Source organism: Eumetopias jubatus, unplaced genomic scaffold (assembly GCF_037043125.1).
Source record: "Eumetopias jubatus isolate StellerSeaLion01/CBP00866 unplaced genomic scaffold, mEumJub1_p1.0 scaffold_8, whole genome shotgun sequence".
In the NCBI taxonomy this organism is placed as follows: domain Eukaryota; kingdom Metazoa; phylum Chordata; class Mammalia; order Carnivora; family Otariidae; genus Eumetopias; species Eumetopias jubatus.
In genome coordinates, this window is record NW_028274814.1 from 95,600,987 (window position 1) to 95,619,936 (window position 18,950).

Sequence of the window (18,950 nt, forward strand, 5' to 3'; positions counted from 1 at the left end):
TTTCCTATGATTCAAGGTGCTGGAATTGTTGCCATTGGTACTGATTACATTATTGAGTTAGCTAAGGCAGAGTGACTCATCTGCTGGGTTTGCACATCTGTAGTTGTGTTTTTATATCTTAGGTCAGAGATTATGGACGCTCAGACTTAATTGTATAAATTTCATCAGCCGTGTTTCTAGGTATGAGTATATTCCAAGGTTATAGATCACTCCAGGATTGAATTATGAGCAGTATAATTAAAGGCAAAGTGGTGTTTTATATCATCTTCCATTTTAATATTTCTCGTTTTATTTTTATCAAGCCATTTTAGTACCATTTTCTGACTATTTGCTAAGTGCACACATACAATTGTTGATAGGTAGATAAATGGTAAAGATAATAGCTGTAGATTCTTCCATTTCATTCTTAAAAGTCAGAATGTATGATTGAAAATGACTTTTTCAAATTCAGTGTGTGAAATATGAGGTTAAAGTGGGTAACTTTTTTAGGGTCTTGAAGGAACAGCTGAGGTTTAGGTCATCATCCTACAGTAACATTCACTTGTAGGCAGGTCTAGATGCTGTTGGGAGAATGCTTATGTTTATAGATGGATGCTGTGATTGGTAGGTTAGACTTTGGGCATCATAGACAACAGTAGAACACTATTAACTGTATTCTTAGGAATTAATTCTTAGGAATTAGAAGTTCGCCTTGTACGGACTCTAGATTTTTAGCTTCTATAGGACAGTATTTTGGTAAGACATTAGTGGCATCTTTAAGATTATAAGGGAGAATGTGAACTATGGCAGAGCAAGCTGGCCCTTCATGAAATGGCACGAGCCTGTCTTCCTACCTATCTCTTAATATTTTCCCATGCATACCCTACATTCCAGCTGTACGGAATTATTTGCTGCGTCTGGAGCAGGCCATATCCTTTTATGCTTCTGTGCTTTTGCCTGCACTCTTCTTGGTCTGGATTGCCCTTGCCCTAGCAAACTCCCCCCAATCTTTTAGGACTTGACTTAGAGGTTACCTTTCTCAGGAGGCCTCCTGTCACTTGTCTTTCCTTCTGCTGTGAGATGTTCTGATGGCACTGGCCTATGGGCTTGTAACTCATTGTTTTCATTTTCTTGTCTGTCTCCCTCACTAAACAGTAAACTCTTTGAAATCAGGGAATATGTCTGTATCTTATTTCTAGCATTTAACTCAGTGCCTGGCAAAGAGAATTGGTGCTCAGGAAATACTTGTTGAATGCTTCAGTGTGAAGATGGAAAAATTAATGGGCTCAATTTTTTATTCTTTTATTCTCTCCTTAATATTGATAACTGTTTACAAATTACTATAAACCTACTAAGTAATTTTTTGCTAGCTTTAGTCAAACAACTATATATGAAATAAGGAAATGTTACTTTGTTAATATTTTAGATTTATCCACAGGAAAATGAATTGCTAACAGTTTAAATATACATAAGTATGTGCTTAAGTTTTCTTGATCATGCTGGTTTTACTTATCTCTTACAGAGAAAACAGAAATGAGAGGAATCTGGTTTAAATTGCAATACCAGGAATTTAGATTAGACATAAAGAGTTTCCAGAAAATAAAGTACCAGATATTGAAGTGTGTAAGTAATGTAATTGATTTTTTGAAGAATTTAAAAAGGAGGGTGGTGTGGTTAGATGTTTATGAATTGCAAAGTAGTTCACCAACATAGTCCCTAGTAAAATAAAAAACCTAAAGGAAGAAAAATCTCCTTGTATGGACTTAGGAATATGCAGATACAACCATATTCATGGATAGATGCTTAAAAAACAGTTGGGTACTTTTTTGGTTTTGTGTGTTTGTGTGTACTTCAGTTTTCAGCTAACAAGGAAACTTGCAGGTGTCCTTACCTTTCTCAGAATGTCTCTGGTTTTGGTGACTAGCAGAATATACTGAGAAATCTCTCCCCTTAGCTTGTTTTGTTTGTTTGTTTGTTTGTTTGTTTCTTAACTCTTCTTAAGAATAATATAAAGAATAAAAAATCCTTAGCAGTGTTAAGAATAAGCAGGAAATGAATACATACTAATAACCAGTCAGACCACTGACATAAAGAACACGGTTTTTGAATGTCATTCTCTTGATTGTTTTAATGTAATTAAATGTGGCGGTTAGCTGTGCCCCAAATTTAGAGTTATATTGCTATGCTTCTAACTATAGATATTCTGTCCTGGCTACATTTGAACAGAACTACTGTAGAATAAGCCAAATTCACCCTCAGTGCTAGTGAACTGAAAGAGCAAATATACCTTCCTAAGCACCAAATTTATAATCACACTCATGAATAGAGTTCAGTGTTCTCTTTGCTTGTCATTCTGCAAGAATCATATTGGAATAATTTAAGACAGCTTTACTAAATTTATTAATGTAGCTCTTGTTATGAGGATAGTGCTTAAGTTTTAGGCTTCTGTGCTTATAGTGCAAAAGGCTCCTTTGTAATACAAGAGACAGGATTTTACCTGTAGTGGTGATATAATAATTCCTTGTCTTTTTAAACACTATATATTTTTCTAAATGTTTTGATAGCTAGAATTTATTTGGTTTTCACAATAACTCTGTGAAATAGGTATCCTAATCTTATAAATGAGGAAATTTAGGCACAGAAAGGTTGACTGACTGCCATCTAAAACATTGTTTTAAAATAAGTTATTGTTACTATTTCAGTGGCTAGCATTTACTAATTGCTTGCTATATACCATGCACTGGTTTAAGCTTTTTATATATATTAATTAATAAGAGCTTGGGCTTTGGAGTCAGATTTGGATTTAATTTGGCTCTTTCTCTTATTAGCTGTTGACCTTGGGAAAGCTACCTAACTTATTCAAGCCTTGGTTTTCCTCATTTGGAACACAAATATAATGATAGTACCTACTTCATAGGGTGGTTGTATAGATTGAGATAATCCAAATGAATCTATGTCTAGTATACAGTGAAGGCTTTAAAAATCAGTTTGCTATAGAAAAATAAGGTGTTAGTAGATAATATGTAGTATAATTTTCAGCTTCTTGATAATTTTAGTGTAAAATCATTGTATTCTTCTTGAGTATGTAGTCATAGTTGATCTGATATACCTATTTTACAAAGTAACATCCATGTTACAGCAAGATTATAGCTCCGTATAATGTCTATAGCTACCTCTTTCCTCTCACTACCTCCAAATCAGCTTTTGGTTCTAAGCCTTTTGCTAGTGGGAAGAAACCAAAGACAGTTAACAAGTCATGGATAATCTCCAAAGCATTCATGTTTCAGAGTCAATGCAGGACACCTGTGATCCATCTGGGTTATGTTCATTCCAGGAGTGCTGTAGTATATCAGTTATTTGGAACTCAGAATGTGTTTTGGTATAGAAAGTATCCTTTTGAACGAAGCCCACAAAGTCTTTTAATCCCTGATACAACTGACATGCTGAATATTTGCATTGGAAAAGCAGTAAAAGCAAGTAAAAACTTGACAATACTTTGGCAGTGCTAATAATCAAGGAAATAAAATGATAAAACTAGATATATATTGATAGAAAGTACAGTGGAACAGGAAGCATCAGTAATCTATCTCCCCACCTAGGCAACAGTTGCACTGGCAGAATCTTTTATAGCTGCTTTGGTACTTCCAAGTTACTGAAGTTATTGAAGACTTGCATGTGCCAGAAGGCTTGGACATAAATTGCGATTAATTTCAGTCAGTTTCAGCTCTTAGCACAGCTACCCAGCTTTTCCTCCCAGCCCTGTGCAGCTTATACCCAGCTTGTGAGAGCCAAGATAGGCAGAAAAGATCCTCTTTTCCAAATGTCAGAGATCTGTGCTTGGGTCACTGACTGCTGCTTCTGATCACAGAGGTTCACACAAAGAAGTGGGCAACCAACCATTGTTGTTACACCTTCCCCCATTGTTGCAACCCCCTCCCCTCCAGCTAAAGTGACTTCTAGGATTTTAAAGGACTAGTACCTTCTTTTGCCCCATTCATTTTTCTCTTTTTTCCCTTTTGGGAAACAGACATTAAAGACCACAACATTCAAAAACAACTGCATATACAGGGAAAATTTGAAGGTGACCTCATGTGTCCAGATAAAGGCCCAGAAAAGTTCTGAGAAGACAAGACCTTAAGTTCACATGTCAGGCTGACTGTTGGCACAGGGCCAGCCTACAACAATCAATAAAATAAAAACAATCACAAAAAACAGCAAAGGGGAGAATCTGATTTCCAGAATTACCATATTTTTAGATTAAAATGTCCAGTTTTCAGCAAAAAAATCACAAGGCATACAAAGAAATAAGAAAGTATAGTCCATCTAAAGGAAAAAAATAAATCAACAGAAATTGTCCCTGAAAAAGTCCTGATGATAGACATATTACAGAAGATGAAAACAACAGTCTTAAAGATGCTCAGAGAACTAAAGGAAAATGTAGAAAACAAAAAATACCTTTAAATAAAGAGAAAACAAAAAGAAATCAAATAGAAATTCTAGAGCTGAAAATTACAATAACTAAAATGAAAAATTCAGTAGATTCAAAGGCAGCTGTGAGTAGGCAGAACAAAAAGTCAGCAAACATGAAGATGGGACAATGGAAATTATCAAGTCTGAGGAATGGAAAGAAAACAGATCGAAGAAAAATAAATGGAGTCTGACGGAGCTGTGGGACACAGTCAAGTGGAGCAACATACATATTATGGGAGCACTAGAGGAGATGAGGGAAAGGGGAGGAGAGAATATTTGAAGAAATAAGGGCTGAAAACTTCCCAAATTTGATGAAAGACACAAATATAAACATCCAGGGAGCTCTTTGCACTCTAAATAAGATTAGCTCAAAGAGACACATCCAAGATGCATTATAATTAAACTTCCTAAAGCCAAAGACAAGGAATCTTTTCTTTTTTAATATTTCATTTATTTATTTGAGAGAGAGAGAGACAGAGCACGAGTGGGGGGGGAGGGGCAGAGAGAGAGGGAGAAGCAGGCTCCCACTCAGCAGGGAGCCCAACCTGGAGCTTGATCTCAGGACCCTGAGATCATGACTCGAGCTGAAGGCAGGCGCTTAACCAACTGAGCCACCCTGGCACACCCCAAAGACAGAGAATCTTGGAAACAGCAAGAGAGAAGCAAATCATCACATACAAGGGATCGTCAATAAGATTATTAGCAAATTGCTCATTGGAAACTTTGGAGGCCAGGTGGCGGTGGGCTTATATATTCAAAGTGGTAAAAGAAAAAAACTGTCAGCTGAGAATTCTGTATCTGGCAAAACTGTCCTTCAAAAATGATGGGGGAGATTCAGACATTCCCAGATAAACAAAAGCTGAGGGAGTTCATTACCACTAGATCTGCCCTGTAAGAAATGTGCAAGGGAGTCCTTCAGGGTGAAAAAAGGACACTAGACAGTAACTTGAAGCCATACGGAGAAATGAAGATCTCACTAAAGATAAATACAGGGGAGTTATAAAAGCTAGTACTATTGTAACAAAGATTTATAACTGTACTTTTTGTTTTCTACATGATTAAGAAACTAATACATTTTTTTAAAGATTTTTATTTATTTATCGAGAGAGAGAGAGAATGGTAGAGAGAGAGCATGAGAGGGAAGAAGGTCAGAGGGAGAAGCAGACTCCCTGCTGAGGAGGGAGCCCGATGCGGGACTCGATCCTGGGACTCCAGGATCATGACTTGAGCCGAAGGCAGTTGCTTAACCAACTGAGCCACCCAGGCACCCGAAACTAATACATTTTAAAGGGGAGAAAAAGCTAGTCTTGTAATTTTGGCTTATAATTCTTTTGTTTTCTATATAAGAGACTAATACAGTGTCTGCCTTCAGCTCAGGTCATGATCCCAGGATCCTGGGATCAAGACCCACATCAGGCTCCCTGGTCAGCTGGGAGTCTGCTTCTCTCTCTCCCTCTACCCGGCCCCCCCCCAGCTCGTGCTCTTTCTCTCTCTCTTCTCTCAAATAAATAAATAAAATCTTTTTTAAAAAAAAGACTAATACCTTTAAAAGAATGATTAGTTTATGTATTTGGGCACACAATGTATATATAAAGATAGGTTTGGGACATCAGTAACTGAAAGGAGAGTGGGGATGGAGCTGTAAAGGAGCAGAGGTTTTATATGTTACTGATGTTAAGCTAGGATAAATTCACATTGGATCATTATAACTTTAGGATGTGAAATCTAATCCCCATGGTAACTACAAAGAAAATAGCTATAGAATATACACACAGAAGAAAATTAGAAAGGAATTTAAACATTTCACTATAAAACAATCATCTAAACACCAAAGAAGACAGCAATATAGGAAATGAGGGACAAAAAAGCTTAAGGCATATAGTAAACAAATAGCAAAATGACAGAAGTCCCTCCTTATCGGTAATTAATTGTAAATGCACTAAGCTTTCCAGTCAAAAGACATATTGGCAGAATGGATAAAAACACATGATCCAACAGTATGCTATCTACAAGAGACTCCCTTGAGATCCAAAGACAAATAGATTGGAAGTAAAAAGGTGGAAGAATATATTACATGCAAATAGTAACCAAAAGAGGGCAGGAGTGGCTATACTAATATCAGATAAAATAGACTTTAAATTTAAAAAGGTAATAAGACGGATGCCTGGGTGGCTCAGTCTGGTTAAGCATCTGTCTTCTGCTCAGGTCATGATCCCAGGGTCCTGGGGTTGAGCCCCACATCGGGCTCTCTGCTTAGTGGGGAGTCTGCTTCTCCCTGTTCCTCTGCCTGCCGCTCCCCCTACATGTGCTTTCTCTGTGTCAAATAATAAAATCTTTAAAAAATAATGAAATTACAAAGTTATAAGAGACAAAAGGGTATTATATATTAATAAAATATTCAACAGAGCAAGAAGGTATAACAGTTATAAACACTTATGTACCTAATAGACCATCAAAATACACAAAGTAAAAACTGACAGAATTGAAGACAGAAATAGACAGTTTTACAATAGTAGTTGGAGACTTCAGTACCCTACTCATAATAATAGATACACTATAAGTAAGGAAATAGAGGGCATAACCAACTAGTGCTAACAGACATACAAAACATTGAAAGATTTCACGCAAAAAAATTTTAGGACTAATAAACGAATTCGACAAAGTAGTAGCATACAAAGTCCATATGCAAAAATTAGTTATGCTTTTCTACACTAACAATGAACAACCTGAAAGAAAATTACAAAAACAGTTCCATTTACTGGAACAGTGCCGTTAAAAAGAATAAAATACTTAGGAATTAAGTTAACTAAAGGGGTAAAAGACTTGTACAATAAAATCTACAAAACATTGCTGAAAGAAATTAAAGAATACATAACTAAACACACCCCATGTTCATGGATTAGAGGATGTAATATTGTTAAAATGTCAGTGCTATTCAAAGAGATCTGCAGATTCAATGCAACCCCTATCAGAATTCCAAGGATTTTTTTCCCCCAAAATAGAAAAACCCATCCTAAAATTTATATAGAATCTCATGGGACCTCAAATAGCCAAAACATTTTTTTTAAAGGAATAGCAAAACTGGATGACTCACACTTCCAGATTTCAAAACTTACTACAGAGCTACAGTAATCAAAACACTATGGTACTTGCATAAAAATAGACTTACAAGACCAATGGAATAGCATAGAGAACCCAGAAACAAACCCTCACATATATGGTCAACTAAAGTTTCACAAAAGTGCCACTACCATTCAATGGTGAAAGGACAATTTTTTCAACAAGTGATTCTGGGAAAACTGGATATCCATATGCGAAAGAATGAATTTGGACCTTCACCTAACACCACACATAAAATTTAACTCAAAGTGGATCAAAGACCTAAATATAACACATAAAACAATACAGTTCTTAGAAGAAAACATTAAACAAAAGCTTCATGACATTGGATTTGGCAATGCTTTCTTGGGTTATGACATCAGAAGCAGAGGCAACAAAAGCAAAAATAGACAAATTGGACTTCACGATTATTCAGCAGACTAAAATGGCAACCCATAGAATGGGAGAAAATATTTACGAACCATATATTTGATAAGGGTTTAATATCCAGAATATATAGAGAACTTATTAAAGTCCAAAACAAAAGAACATTCCAACTCAAAAATAGGCCAAGAACTTGAATAGACATTTCTCCAAAGAAGATATATGAATGATTACTAAGCACATGAAAAGATGCCCAAGATCATTAACTATTAGGGAAAGACAAATCAAAACTACATTGAGATTACCACCTCATACCCATTATGATGGCTGATACCAACAAACAAAAACAGAAAACATGTTCGTGAGAATGTGGAGAAATTGGAACTCGTGTGCCTACTGCCATTGGGAAAGTAAATGATGCAGCTGCTGTGGAAAACAGTATGGCAGTTGCTCAAAAAATAAGAAATAAAATAACCATGTAGTCAGCAATATCACTTCTGGGTCTAAATTAAGAGAATCGAAAGCATGGTCTCAAAGAGATATTTGTACATTCATGTTCACAGCTGCATCATTATTCACAGTAGCCAAAAGGTGGATAAATGTCTATCAGTAGATGAATGGGTGTGTATGTGTATAAATGGAATATTGTTCAACCTTTAAGAGGAAATTCTGACACCTGTTACCACATGGATGAACTTTAAGGACATTTTGCCTAGTGAAATAAGGCAGGCACAAAAAGATAAATACTGTATGATCTCATTTATATGAGGTACCTAGAGTAGTCAAACTCATAAAAACAGAAAGTAGAATGGTAGTTGCCAGGATTAGCTGGGAGGGGAAATGAGCTGTTTAATGGGTACAGAGTTTCAATTTTGTAAGAGGAAGAAGTTCTGGATAGTGGTCACACAACAGTATTGAATATATTTAACATGACTAAACTGTGCACTTAAAAATAGGTAGGATGGTTAATTTTATGTTATGTGTATTTTACTCAAAGAAAATTAGGGAAAGAAAAAAGTCTAAATGTGGGACAGAATCAGTTTTCAGACATTTTGTTGGATGCTTTTTAATATTTTCAAGAGCTGTGTAGGTTTGGTACACTGATTCTTTAATATGTTTCATTTCAAAACTGAAGACTTTTCCTTGATTTAGGATTATGGAAGGATCACTCTCACTTCTTTTAATAATATTTACTATGATTAAACTTATTTCAGGATGGGAGTTGTGAGATGCTTATAAATGCAATGAATAAAAAGAGGAAGAGAGATTTTCCTGAGTTAATTGGCTGCCTAACATCTCCCAGAAGAGAGAGATGAACAGACAATATGTATTCATATAAGGGAAGTGATTTCTGTTGGAATTAGCTAGATAATTTTACAAGCCAAAGACAAAGCATAATATATATTAAGCTTCTGGAGAAAAGAAGGGTGTGTTAAGGCAGAAGCACTGGGTTGCTGCCCACTCTAACATGGTGTGTTGCAGCTTATGAGGGGCACAAGCAAACACCTGACCAAACTGCTTATTTTGTATATTGGTTTGAAGTCGAGAATTGAAAATTTTGTTTGCATGTGGGTTCATGATTTGAAAATGTTCATTGTGGATATCAATTGTTTGTTAACTCTAGTTAATATATAGATTAAAATGAGACTATTTGCAAAACCCCTAATGCCTGATACAGTGTAGTTATTCAGTAAATGTTACCCATGTTTGAGTTTGATTTTTTTCTGTGTTGTAAAAAGGGACTAGATTGACCAGGAATTTCCCAAAAGCACATTGCAATCTCTTGAAACTCTAGATTGTAATTTATTGCTATAAGGTATATCATGATCCTGTGACTGTGTGGCATGCTTGTTCATATTAACTGTCTCCTGATGACTGAGTCCTCTGATTTGGTTCTGGAGGGCTCTTGTAGATGAGAAAAGTACAGTGGGTGGACTCTAAAGAGTCTGTTCTTAGGAGGAGTGACGGTGAGGTTTAAGAAAAGTGACTGGAAGTGGAGAATTAGCCTGCCACTCAGTGAAATTAGAACTGGAAAGGAACCTCGGAGGTGGTTTATTCTGACCTTTCATTTTATGGCCGAGGAGACTATAGAGAAGTGGTTTGTCCAGTGTCATAGCTGTAGTGGAGAATCAGAGTCAGCGGCTTCTAAAGCTTCTGATATCCAAACATCCTGGAACTTAGACGATAGCGTTTTTACTTGACCGTGTGAATGATAACCTATACGTGTCATTTGCATTTTAAAAATAAATCTTATATTTTTATACTTGAGTTTATTGAAATAGATTAATTGAACTAACAGTGCTACCAGAAGTCTCATAAGGAAAATCATTGTTTTAAAAGAAGTAAGAAATTCCTGACTTTTTTCTGTTTCTAGATTAAGTCAGCAAACAAAGAAAACATGGTATTTTGAAGTATGATTAAACTCCTGATGCTGCAGAAGAGGCTAAGAATATTAATGGCCAGATCTAGGTAAGTTGAGGTTTACCGTAGGGAAAAAAAGAAAAAACTGTTAAGTTCACATTATATTCTTTTAAACAAGAGATTTTAGTTATGTTTTCTTGAATGCAGTCATGTTGCCTCCTGACTTGCTGTCACCTCCAACAAATAGGGACAAATGGCTTTAATGAAACTAAGGCAGTGTTTATGAATTTAAAATAATTAGCCAACTTGCTGCAGTATTGATCTTCCCAAACGGTAGCAACCTTTTGCTCTTGAATGTACCTTTGGTTACTTTCCCATGTTGCTTTCTCGAGAGAGCATAGTTATGTTTTTTTTCCCCCCTTGAGGACAGTTTTTATTTTTTTTATTCTTTTAATGTTATTTATTTTATTTTATTTTATTATGTTAATCACCATACGTTACATCATTAGTTTTTGATGTAGTGTTCGACGATTCATTGTTTGTGCATAACACCCAGTGCTCCATGCAGTACGTGCCCTCTTTAATACCCATCCCCAGGCTAACCCGTCCCCCCACTCTCCTCCCCTCCAGAACCCTCAGTGTGTTTCTCAGCGTCCATCGTCTCTCATGGTTCGTCTCCCCCTCCGATTTCCCCCCCTTCATTTTTCCCTTCCTGCTATCTTCTTTTTTTTTTTAACATATAATTCAGAGCATAGTTATGTTTTTGCTGAGTTATGAATTTGGTTGGATAAGATGGTGAAATCATATGGCTTCTCATCAAGTGTTTACAGTATTAATGCACATTATTAGGTCTTACACAACTCAGATGTAGTCTCCAAATATTAATCTGGTGGTCATAAATGCAGAATATCTAGGATCATGCCTTCTCCCTCGCCCTGGAGTTTGTGGTTTGGGAGGAGGACTCAGATGTGGATGAGACTCCACATTAAAAAGTCTCCTTCTGTGCTGGAAGATTGACCACAACTTGCCATTGTTTGAGCTGTTTCAGTCTCCCGCTTCTCCTAAGCCTGTTATTCAACCTTACCAAGGCCTCCTGTTCCTGTTTGCCTCCATTTTGTCCCCATTTCATCAGGCCTCTTCTTTCTTTACTTCTGTCCTGACCAGACCTGGTGATCCATCACTTCAAACCCCTGTTATTGCCAATATCCTTTAATTTCCTTGTCCTCCTAACCCTCTGACCCTGGGTTACCTGAACGGTCTGCCCTCTGAACTGCTGAGCGCTGCTGCAAACCCAGCATCATCTTCCTCTCCAGCCTCCGCTGAGCTCTCAGGGCAGCCTGCTTAATCATCCTGCCACCTTTCTGGGGGCAGCCCCGCTGTGAATAATCCTACCTTCTCCTCAAGTCCCTCATCCTGCAGACTGGCCTTCTGTTTCACAAAGGACATTCAGGATGATAGATGTTACCTGCTTCAGCTTCTCTCCTATGCTCCAGCCATCCTTATTGACTTCCCTCTCTCCTCAGAGGGCAAGGCATTCCTACTTCTAGGGGCAGACTTCTCATTCTGGGTCCTGCAGCTCCTCTTCTCCGGTCTCCCCTTTTGTCGTGATCCATCGTGTAGCACATTTTTTTCCTTTGCTTTTTGTCCTAAAAATTTTAACCTTTCTTGACCTACTAATCACAAACCTGCATGAGTCTATGTCATCTGAAAACAAGTAACTCAGGCAACATATTTTCTTTTGAAACCATGTGTGTCTACACTGAAGCACTTTGCCCTTTCCTTTCTGAACCTGTTCTTGAAAGAGCAGTTTCCATTCCTGGGGGGCTACTTCCTTATCTTCCATTTGTTCACTTCAGTTTGGTTTCTGCCTCTACCAGTCTACCATGAGTGGAACCCTCCTTCTTGACACTTTCTTTTTTCAGTTGGTACTGTTTTGATTTTTTTTTTCCTCCTTCACTTCATCCCTCTCCTTCAATACTTTCACATTTCCCAGAATTAGAATTGAAATTCCCCAGAATTCCAACTGTAGACCCCTCTTTAGGGGTCTCCCCGTCCTTGGGCAGTGTGTTCTGCTTTATGACTTCAAATACCATGTGTGTATCAGTATTTTCTCTCCTTCCTCAAATCCATACTCATGTATTTAACTCTCTGTTGCATATCTCCATTTGGTTGTTCTTTAGAATCTCCACTTAACATGTCTAAAACTGAACTAACCACCATCACTTCCACTTGAAGACCACCGTGGTTTTCTGTCTCAGGTAATAGAACCAGCACCCACCATCTGCCACACTGGAAACCGTCTCTTCCTTCCTGTCTGCCTAGCCAGCTGCTCCATGCTGCTGACGGGTCTCCCTGAATAGTTTAAAAATTCCTCTTTTTTGTCTTTATTCCTAGTATTGCTGCTCTGGTGTTAGGTCTGTAGCATATCTCATTTTTCAATATTCTCCAACTGGTTTTTCTTCTCTGAACTGAACTGCCACTTAAATTTATTCTGCAGGTGGATATATTTAAAATGAAGTCCTGAGCACCTCACTTTCCTGCTCCAAATTCTTCACTGGCTTTCCATCATGTGTAGGATAAAATCTATTCTCCTTATTAGCATGGCATACAAGGCTTTTGGGTCACATGTTAGGCTTTTCATTAATTGTTGTTGTACTGAATTGACACATTTCGTGTGGATAGAGTTTTCAAGTAGGTTGCACCACCACCCACATATCCTTGACAACACAGGAGGTGCTGCCTTTAACAGGTAGCCTGTGAAGGTGGCAGGTAGAAGAATGATTTTCTAGGGGTCCCTGGCCGGCTCAGTTGGTGAAGCATGTGGCTCTTGATCTCAGGGCTGTGAGTTTGAACCCCACGTTGGGTATAGAGATTACTTAAAAAAGTTAAATAAAAAAAACTAAAAACAAAAGAAGAATGATTTTCTCCTTCTTTTGAGAAATAGTTTAAAAACATTCCTTTGAGGCACCACCTTTTGAGGCAGAAGCCACACTGTAGTAATCTCTTAGCTCTTTATGTTCAGGAACAGGTCGGTGGTGAGGATGGATAAGACTTTGTTTCTGTCATTTATCCCTCTACTGAAAAAAAAATGTTTTTAGTATTCTTTTGCCTCTTTCTCATCCCATAATTTATTAAGTAGTTTTCAGGCATTCCTTGTTTTATTACACTTTGCTTTATTATGCTTTGCAGATACTGTGATTTTTACAAATTGAAGGTTTGTGGCAACCCTGCTTTGAGCAAGTCTATCAAAGCCATTTTTCCAACAGCATTTGCTCACTTTGTATCTCTGTGTCATATTTTGGTAATTCTCACAGTGTCTCAAACTTTTTCATTATTATATTTGTTATGATCTGGGATCAGTGATGATGACTCACTGAAAGCTTAGATGATGGTCAGCATTTTTAGCAATGAAGTATTTTTTAATTAAGGTACATACATTGTTTTGTTAGACATACTGCTATTGCACATGAATAGACTGTGGTATAGTGCAAAACATAACTTTTATATGCACTGGGAAACCCAAAAGTTGATTTGACTCGCTTTGTTGTGACATTGCTTTTTTGCCATGGTCTGGAAGCAAACCTGCAGTATCTCCAAGGTGTGCCTGTATTAATTTTTTTTTTTTAAAGATTTTATTTATTTATTTGTCAGAGAGAGAGTGGAGAGCACAAGCAGGGAGAGTGGCAGGCAGAGGGAGAAGCAGGCTCCCCGCTGAGCAAGGAGCCCGATGTGGGACTCGATCCCAGGACCCTGAGATCATGACCTGAGCTGAAGGCAGACGCTTAACCAGCTGAGCCACCCAGGCGTCCCAAATCTTTTTCTTTTAAATACCTTATTAATTTATTTGTCAGAGAGAGAGAGCACAAGCAGGGGGAGCGGCAGGCAGAGGGAGAAGCAGGCTCCCCACTGAGTAGGGAGCCCGATGTAGGACTCAATCCCAGGACCCTGGGATCATGACCTGAGCTGAAGGCAGGCACTTAACAGACTGAGCCACCCAGGTGCCCCTAATTTTTTTAAATTAAACACTTAGGGACCACGTCAGGACATGGTTATGTCAGGTGATATGCTTAGTGCCCTAGAAAATTAAGAAGAGAAGGTTCCTATCTTCAGGGAAATCATAGTGAAGTCAATGTTGAGACGGATAAACATTACAATAGAATGTGATAAACGCCATGATAGAGTCATATCCATTTGACTTGGAAGACACTGAATGCCATCTAGCTTCAAGTTACTTGGAGTCCCAGATCCCTACCTTGTTGTTCAGGACCTTTATACGGTTTGGGCCCTGCTTGTGTTACGGCCGACCCTGTACTGCAGTCGTTTTGGACACCTCACTTTTTTTCTGAATGCAGTACCACCTTTCATGATCTTTCATGACCTTTGTCTTTGTATTCTTTGTACTCTTAACTGTCTCAAGTACCTATTTCTGTTTTTTGCCCAGTGCATTGTTTCTGTGCACCCTTTTGAGTACCAGCTCAAATGGTGCGTCCTGCCCTGCTAACCCAGAAAGTTACTTGCTCCCTTTTCTGGGCCCACAGAACTCTTCTCATATTTTCATATAACATTTAATCATAATGCATTATCTGTTTACATCTCTGTCTCTCCCTCTAGACTCCTGACTCTTCAGAAGTACATACTGTGACTTAATCATCTTTATGCCATGTTATTTAGCTGGCATATTACTTAGAGCAAACTACCAAATACGAGTCTTAATTAACTTTACTATTTTACTTAACACTTCTTTTGGTTTGTGCACTGGTACACTTTTTCATCTGCTTAATACTTGTACCTGCCAGCATTCTTTACCTTTGTTTAGTACAGTGCAGTTCATTCAGCTCACAAGAGACTTAGAGCACTACTCTGGGCTCGGTAATGTGTTAGGCGTGGGGAATGCAAATTAGTTCTTGGGAAGGAGCTTACAGTGCAGGGGGAGCAATAGTTAAGTAAACAGATGATCTATCACAATTTCTGCTAAGTAAGCAATGTGAAGAATGCTATGATACTGGGAAGCCCAGGGTGCCTTGGGGGTGTAACTCTCCCAGTTGCTTGGAATCAGAGAAGGCTCCCCGAAGGAACTGCACAGTAGGATCTTGAGAAAGGAAAGGAGCAGCATGGAAGGATGTGGGAGGACAAGTTGCTCTGGGGCGACTGCTGAGTGTGACTTGGGAGGGCTTGAAGCAGAGACAGAGGGAGTGCAGACTAGCTCTGTAGCCAAGGACGAGTTGGTGAAGAACCTTGTGTCATGCTGACAAGCTCCAAATGTTTTTCTAAATGTAGTGTGAAGAGCCCCTGAAGAATTTTAAGCCAGTTTTATCAAATTTAGGTTTTTAAATATTAAATAGCTTCTTCTGCTTTCTTCCCTCCCCCTTTTCCAAATATTGTCACATTCATTCTGATTCTTCCCCTTTTTTTAAGTGATGTGTTGAATTTTTCCTTTGTTCATTTGGAGTTTTCTTGAACACTTAGTGTCACCTATAACCTATTATCTCTAACCTTGTGTGGGAAAGGAGGATTAGACAGACATGCTCTGTCAGTTTTGCCAAAATTCTCTATGTTGAGTTACTCCTTGATTGTTGGGTTATTTTTCTCTCTTAATGAATATTCCAAATTTGTTTTTGTGTCTTATTTACCAATCAGCTTTTGCCTGGTGAGGTACATAAAGGATATACTACAGTGAGTAATAAGAATCAAAATACCTTCCAACCTTAAAGTCCATCATCCCTTTGGAATTTTATTAAAAGAGGGACATGAAATTTCTGATAAACCATTGAGGGTTAATTCCATGAATGACTTTATTTAAAGTGCTACATATGAGATGAGACCTTAATTGGTTTATTTGTTTTTTTAAAAGATAATTTTAAAATAGGCAGACCTTTGCAAATTAAACTGGCAATTTGAGATTTCTATGAAGTCTACCTCACAAAATTATTTTCCTTGTCACTGAGCAAAATTTACCAGCTGAATGTTTGAAATCTAGCTCAGCCCTGTACCTTCTTGGGCTTAAATTTCCTCATCAAAATAATGCAGGACTTGTGATAGATGATTTCTAAAGTCTTTTTCTGTTTTATGAGTTTTGTATCCTACATTTAATAATTTTTTCCAAATTATCTTTCATGTAGTGCTCACATGGTCTTCTGAAGAAGCCATGGGTAGCTGTTGTAGCTGTCCAGATAAAGACACTGTCCCAGATAACCATCGGAACAAGTTTAAGGTTAGTAAAACTGGTTGAGTTATATCTCTCTGCCTACTCGGATGTTCTTCTTTTTCTTCGCATTCTATATCATACCTCCTCATTTTTATCTCCGGACTCTTCTATTTCTCTTTGTATCCATTCTGCCTTTTCTTGTTTTAACAGATGATGACAATATGTTCTTACTGACAGTGTGGAATCCTCTTTTACTTTCCCTTTGGTCCTCTCTATCCAATTAGAGCCATACAGTTCTAGTAAAAAAACAATTTTAATGCCATTTTATAGGTGCCTCTTCAGTCTGGTCACCACCTCCCAGTCATTGCTTCACGTCTGGATAATTTCTTAGCAGAACTCTGCCTTGAGTCAGTCACCTTTGTGATCCATCCTGCAGTTGACATCATATTAATCTTCCTCTTTCATCATTCTAAAACTTCTAGTGTTCTGTTACCTAGAGCACAGGTGCTCCATTTCTTACCTCTCCACAGCCATTTAGTGTCTCCCGTAGCCTGACCTCAGGTTGTCATACATCGTGGCCTCTGGATCACACAGACCCAGGTGTGAGTCGAAACCGTGTTGCTTTGTAGCTTTGTAACCTCAGGCAGGTTACATTATCACTGTGTGTTTGTTCCAGTTTTGTACAGTACAGTGGAAAAAATAGCATTACCTGCAGTTTAGGATTGTTATAAGGATTAAATGGAAAAAATATGTGGAAAGCGCTCTGCCAGCCCCAGGAATATAGACAGTTTTCTCCCAGTGTTACCTACTCCTCATAGTCTCTGGCCATTGTCAGAAACTGAGCAGTGCAAGGCCTCCCATTCTGTGAACTCTGTGCCAGTCTTGTCTTGGTCTCCCTGAAACATACCTTCTTCGTCTCTGCTATAGCACTGCATCTTTAGGATATGCCTCACAACCCCTGACCCACTGGTTCTCTCCTGAGGCCCAGCCGAAGTCCCTCCTCTTCTCACGTGAAGGCTTCCCCAGCCACCCTAGGCCACAGTTACTGCCTTTTGCAGCCTCTGTTGGCACCCATTTGTCCATTGCTCATATACAGCTTTGTGTTGACTTCATGTTTGTACATCTTCTATGCTCACTGGGCATGTGAGCTTCTTGTGGATAGAACCAGATATTTCACTGCTATGTGATCCATGCCCTGCACACACATTGGTTGATGAATGAACTACTAACAAAGGAGCGAATAAGTGAACCAGTCAGCAACAGTGCGTTTTACTGATAGACGGGTGAAATACGTGTATGACCGTCAAGTGACAATATTAGGTTGGCACTAATTAAATGTTCTTTTTTAGGTCATTAATGTGGATGATGATGGGAATGAGTTAGGTTCTGGCATAATGGAACTTACAGACACAGAACTGATTTTATACACTCGCAAACGGGACTCGGTAAAATGGCACTACCTCTGCCTGCGGCGCTATGGCTATGATTCAAATCTCTTTTCTTTTGAAAGTGGCCGAAGGTGTCAAACTGGACAAGGTAGGTAGATCCTTTAATTTTTTTGCTCCCCAAACAGTAACACATTTGAAAATTGTTCTTTCAGTTATTCTGTTTACAATGTTTAAATAAATACTTTGCTTTTTTCCTGATAGAATAAAAATTCCCCAACTAAGTGGATTGTTAAGAAAAGACACAGTAAACTGTGTCTTCATTTATCAGGAATTTATTAAGCACATTCTCTTTGTACAGAGTTTTGACTCATATTATTTAAGATTTTCAGTAGATGATTAGTTCCAGTAAATTTACTATATGTATCTTTACTGTTAGAACTTTTTGGGGAAAGAACCTAAACTTTAGAGTCAAAGAGAACACGGTTTGATTTTTTTGCTACCTACTGCTTGGCAAGTTACATGATCTCTGTGGAACATCAGGTTTCTTCTCTATCGGAGAGGAATGCTAATCCCTACTTTATAGAACTGTTGTAATAATTAAACAAGGTAAGGATTGTAAACCATCCAGCAAGGGACTGTCAAATGGTAAAGGATCACCTTGGTAATGGTGACTTGGGTGCCCCCTGCTGTTAAAAAGCAGACCAAAGCAAGTGTTCAAATCTTGTTTTTGTCTGCCTTGTTTTGGGCTCTCTCCCTGAGACATGGGAAAATTAGTCTGTGAATTTCCTTTTGGGTTTATGTTTTGAAACAGAGAATATCATTAGTTTATCAGACATCTATTTAAAGGGCCTTTCTTCCTGTCAGGTCATACAATGCTTACTTTACAGTTTTGTTCTTTGACAGGTGTTCCTGTATCTTTTTTAAAGCTATAGCTACCATTTTCCCCTTCTCTTTTATATTTGTAGGAATCTTTGCCTTTAAGTGTGCCCGTGCAGAAGAATTATTTAACATGTTGCAAGAGATTATGCAAAATAATAGTATAAATGTGGTGGAAGAGCCAGTTGTAGAAAGGAATAATCATCAGACAGAATTGGAAGTCCCCAGAACACCTCGAACACCTACAA

The 18,950-nt window shown here is 38.1% G+C and overlaps 1 protein-coding gene across 2 annotated transcripts in view; it reads left to right on the forward strand.

Moving 5' to 3' along the window:
- The window catches only part of FRS2 (fibroblast growth factor receptor substrate 2), a 105,174-nt gene that overhangs the window by 80,273 nt on the left and 5,951 nt on the right, over positions 1–18,950 (forward strand). For both annotated transcript variants that reach the window (XR_015768725.1, XM_028110876.2), the window contains exons 5-9: positions 1,502–1,602; positions 10,307–10,401; positions 16,413–16,504; positions 17,788–17,974; positions 18,792–18,950. Coding sequence is in view for 1 of the 2 variants with exons in the window: in XM_028110876.2 (XP_027966677.1) it covers positions 16,439–16,504; positions 17,788–17,974; positions 18,792–18,950 (412 nt within the window). In the remaining variant the exon portion in view is untranslated. The remainder of the gene's footprint in view (positions 1–1,501; positions 1,603–10,306; positions 10,402–16,412; positions 16,505–17,787; positions 17,975–18,791) is intronic.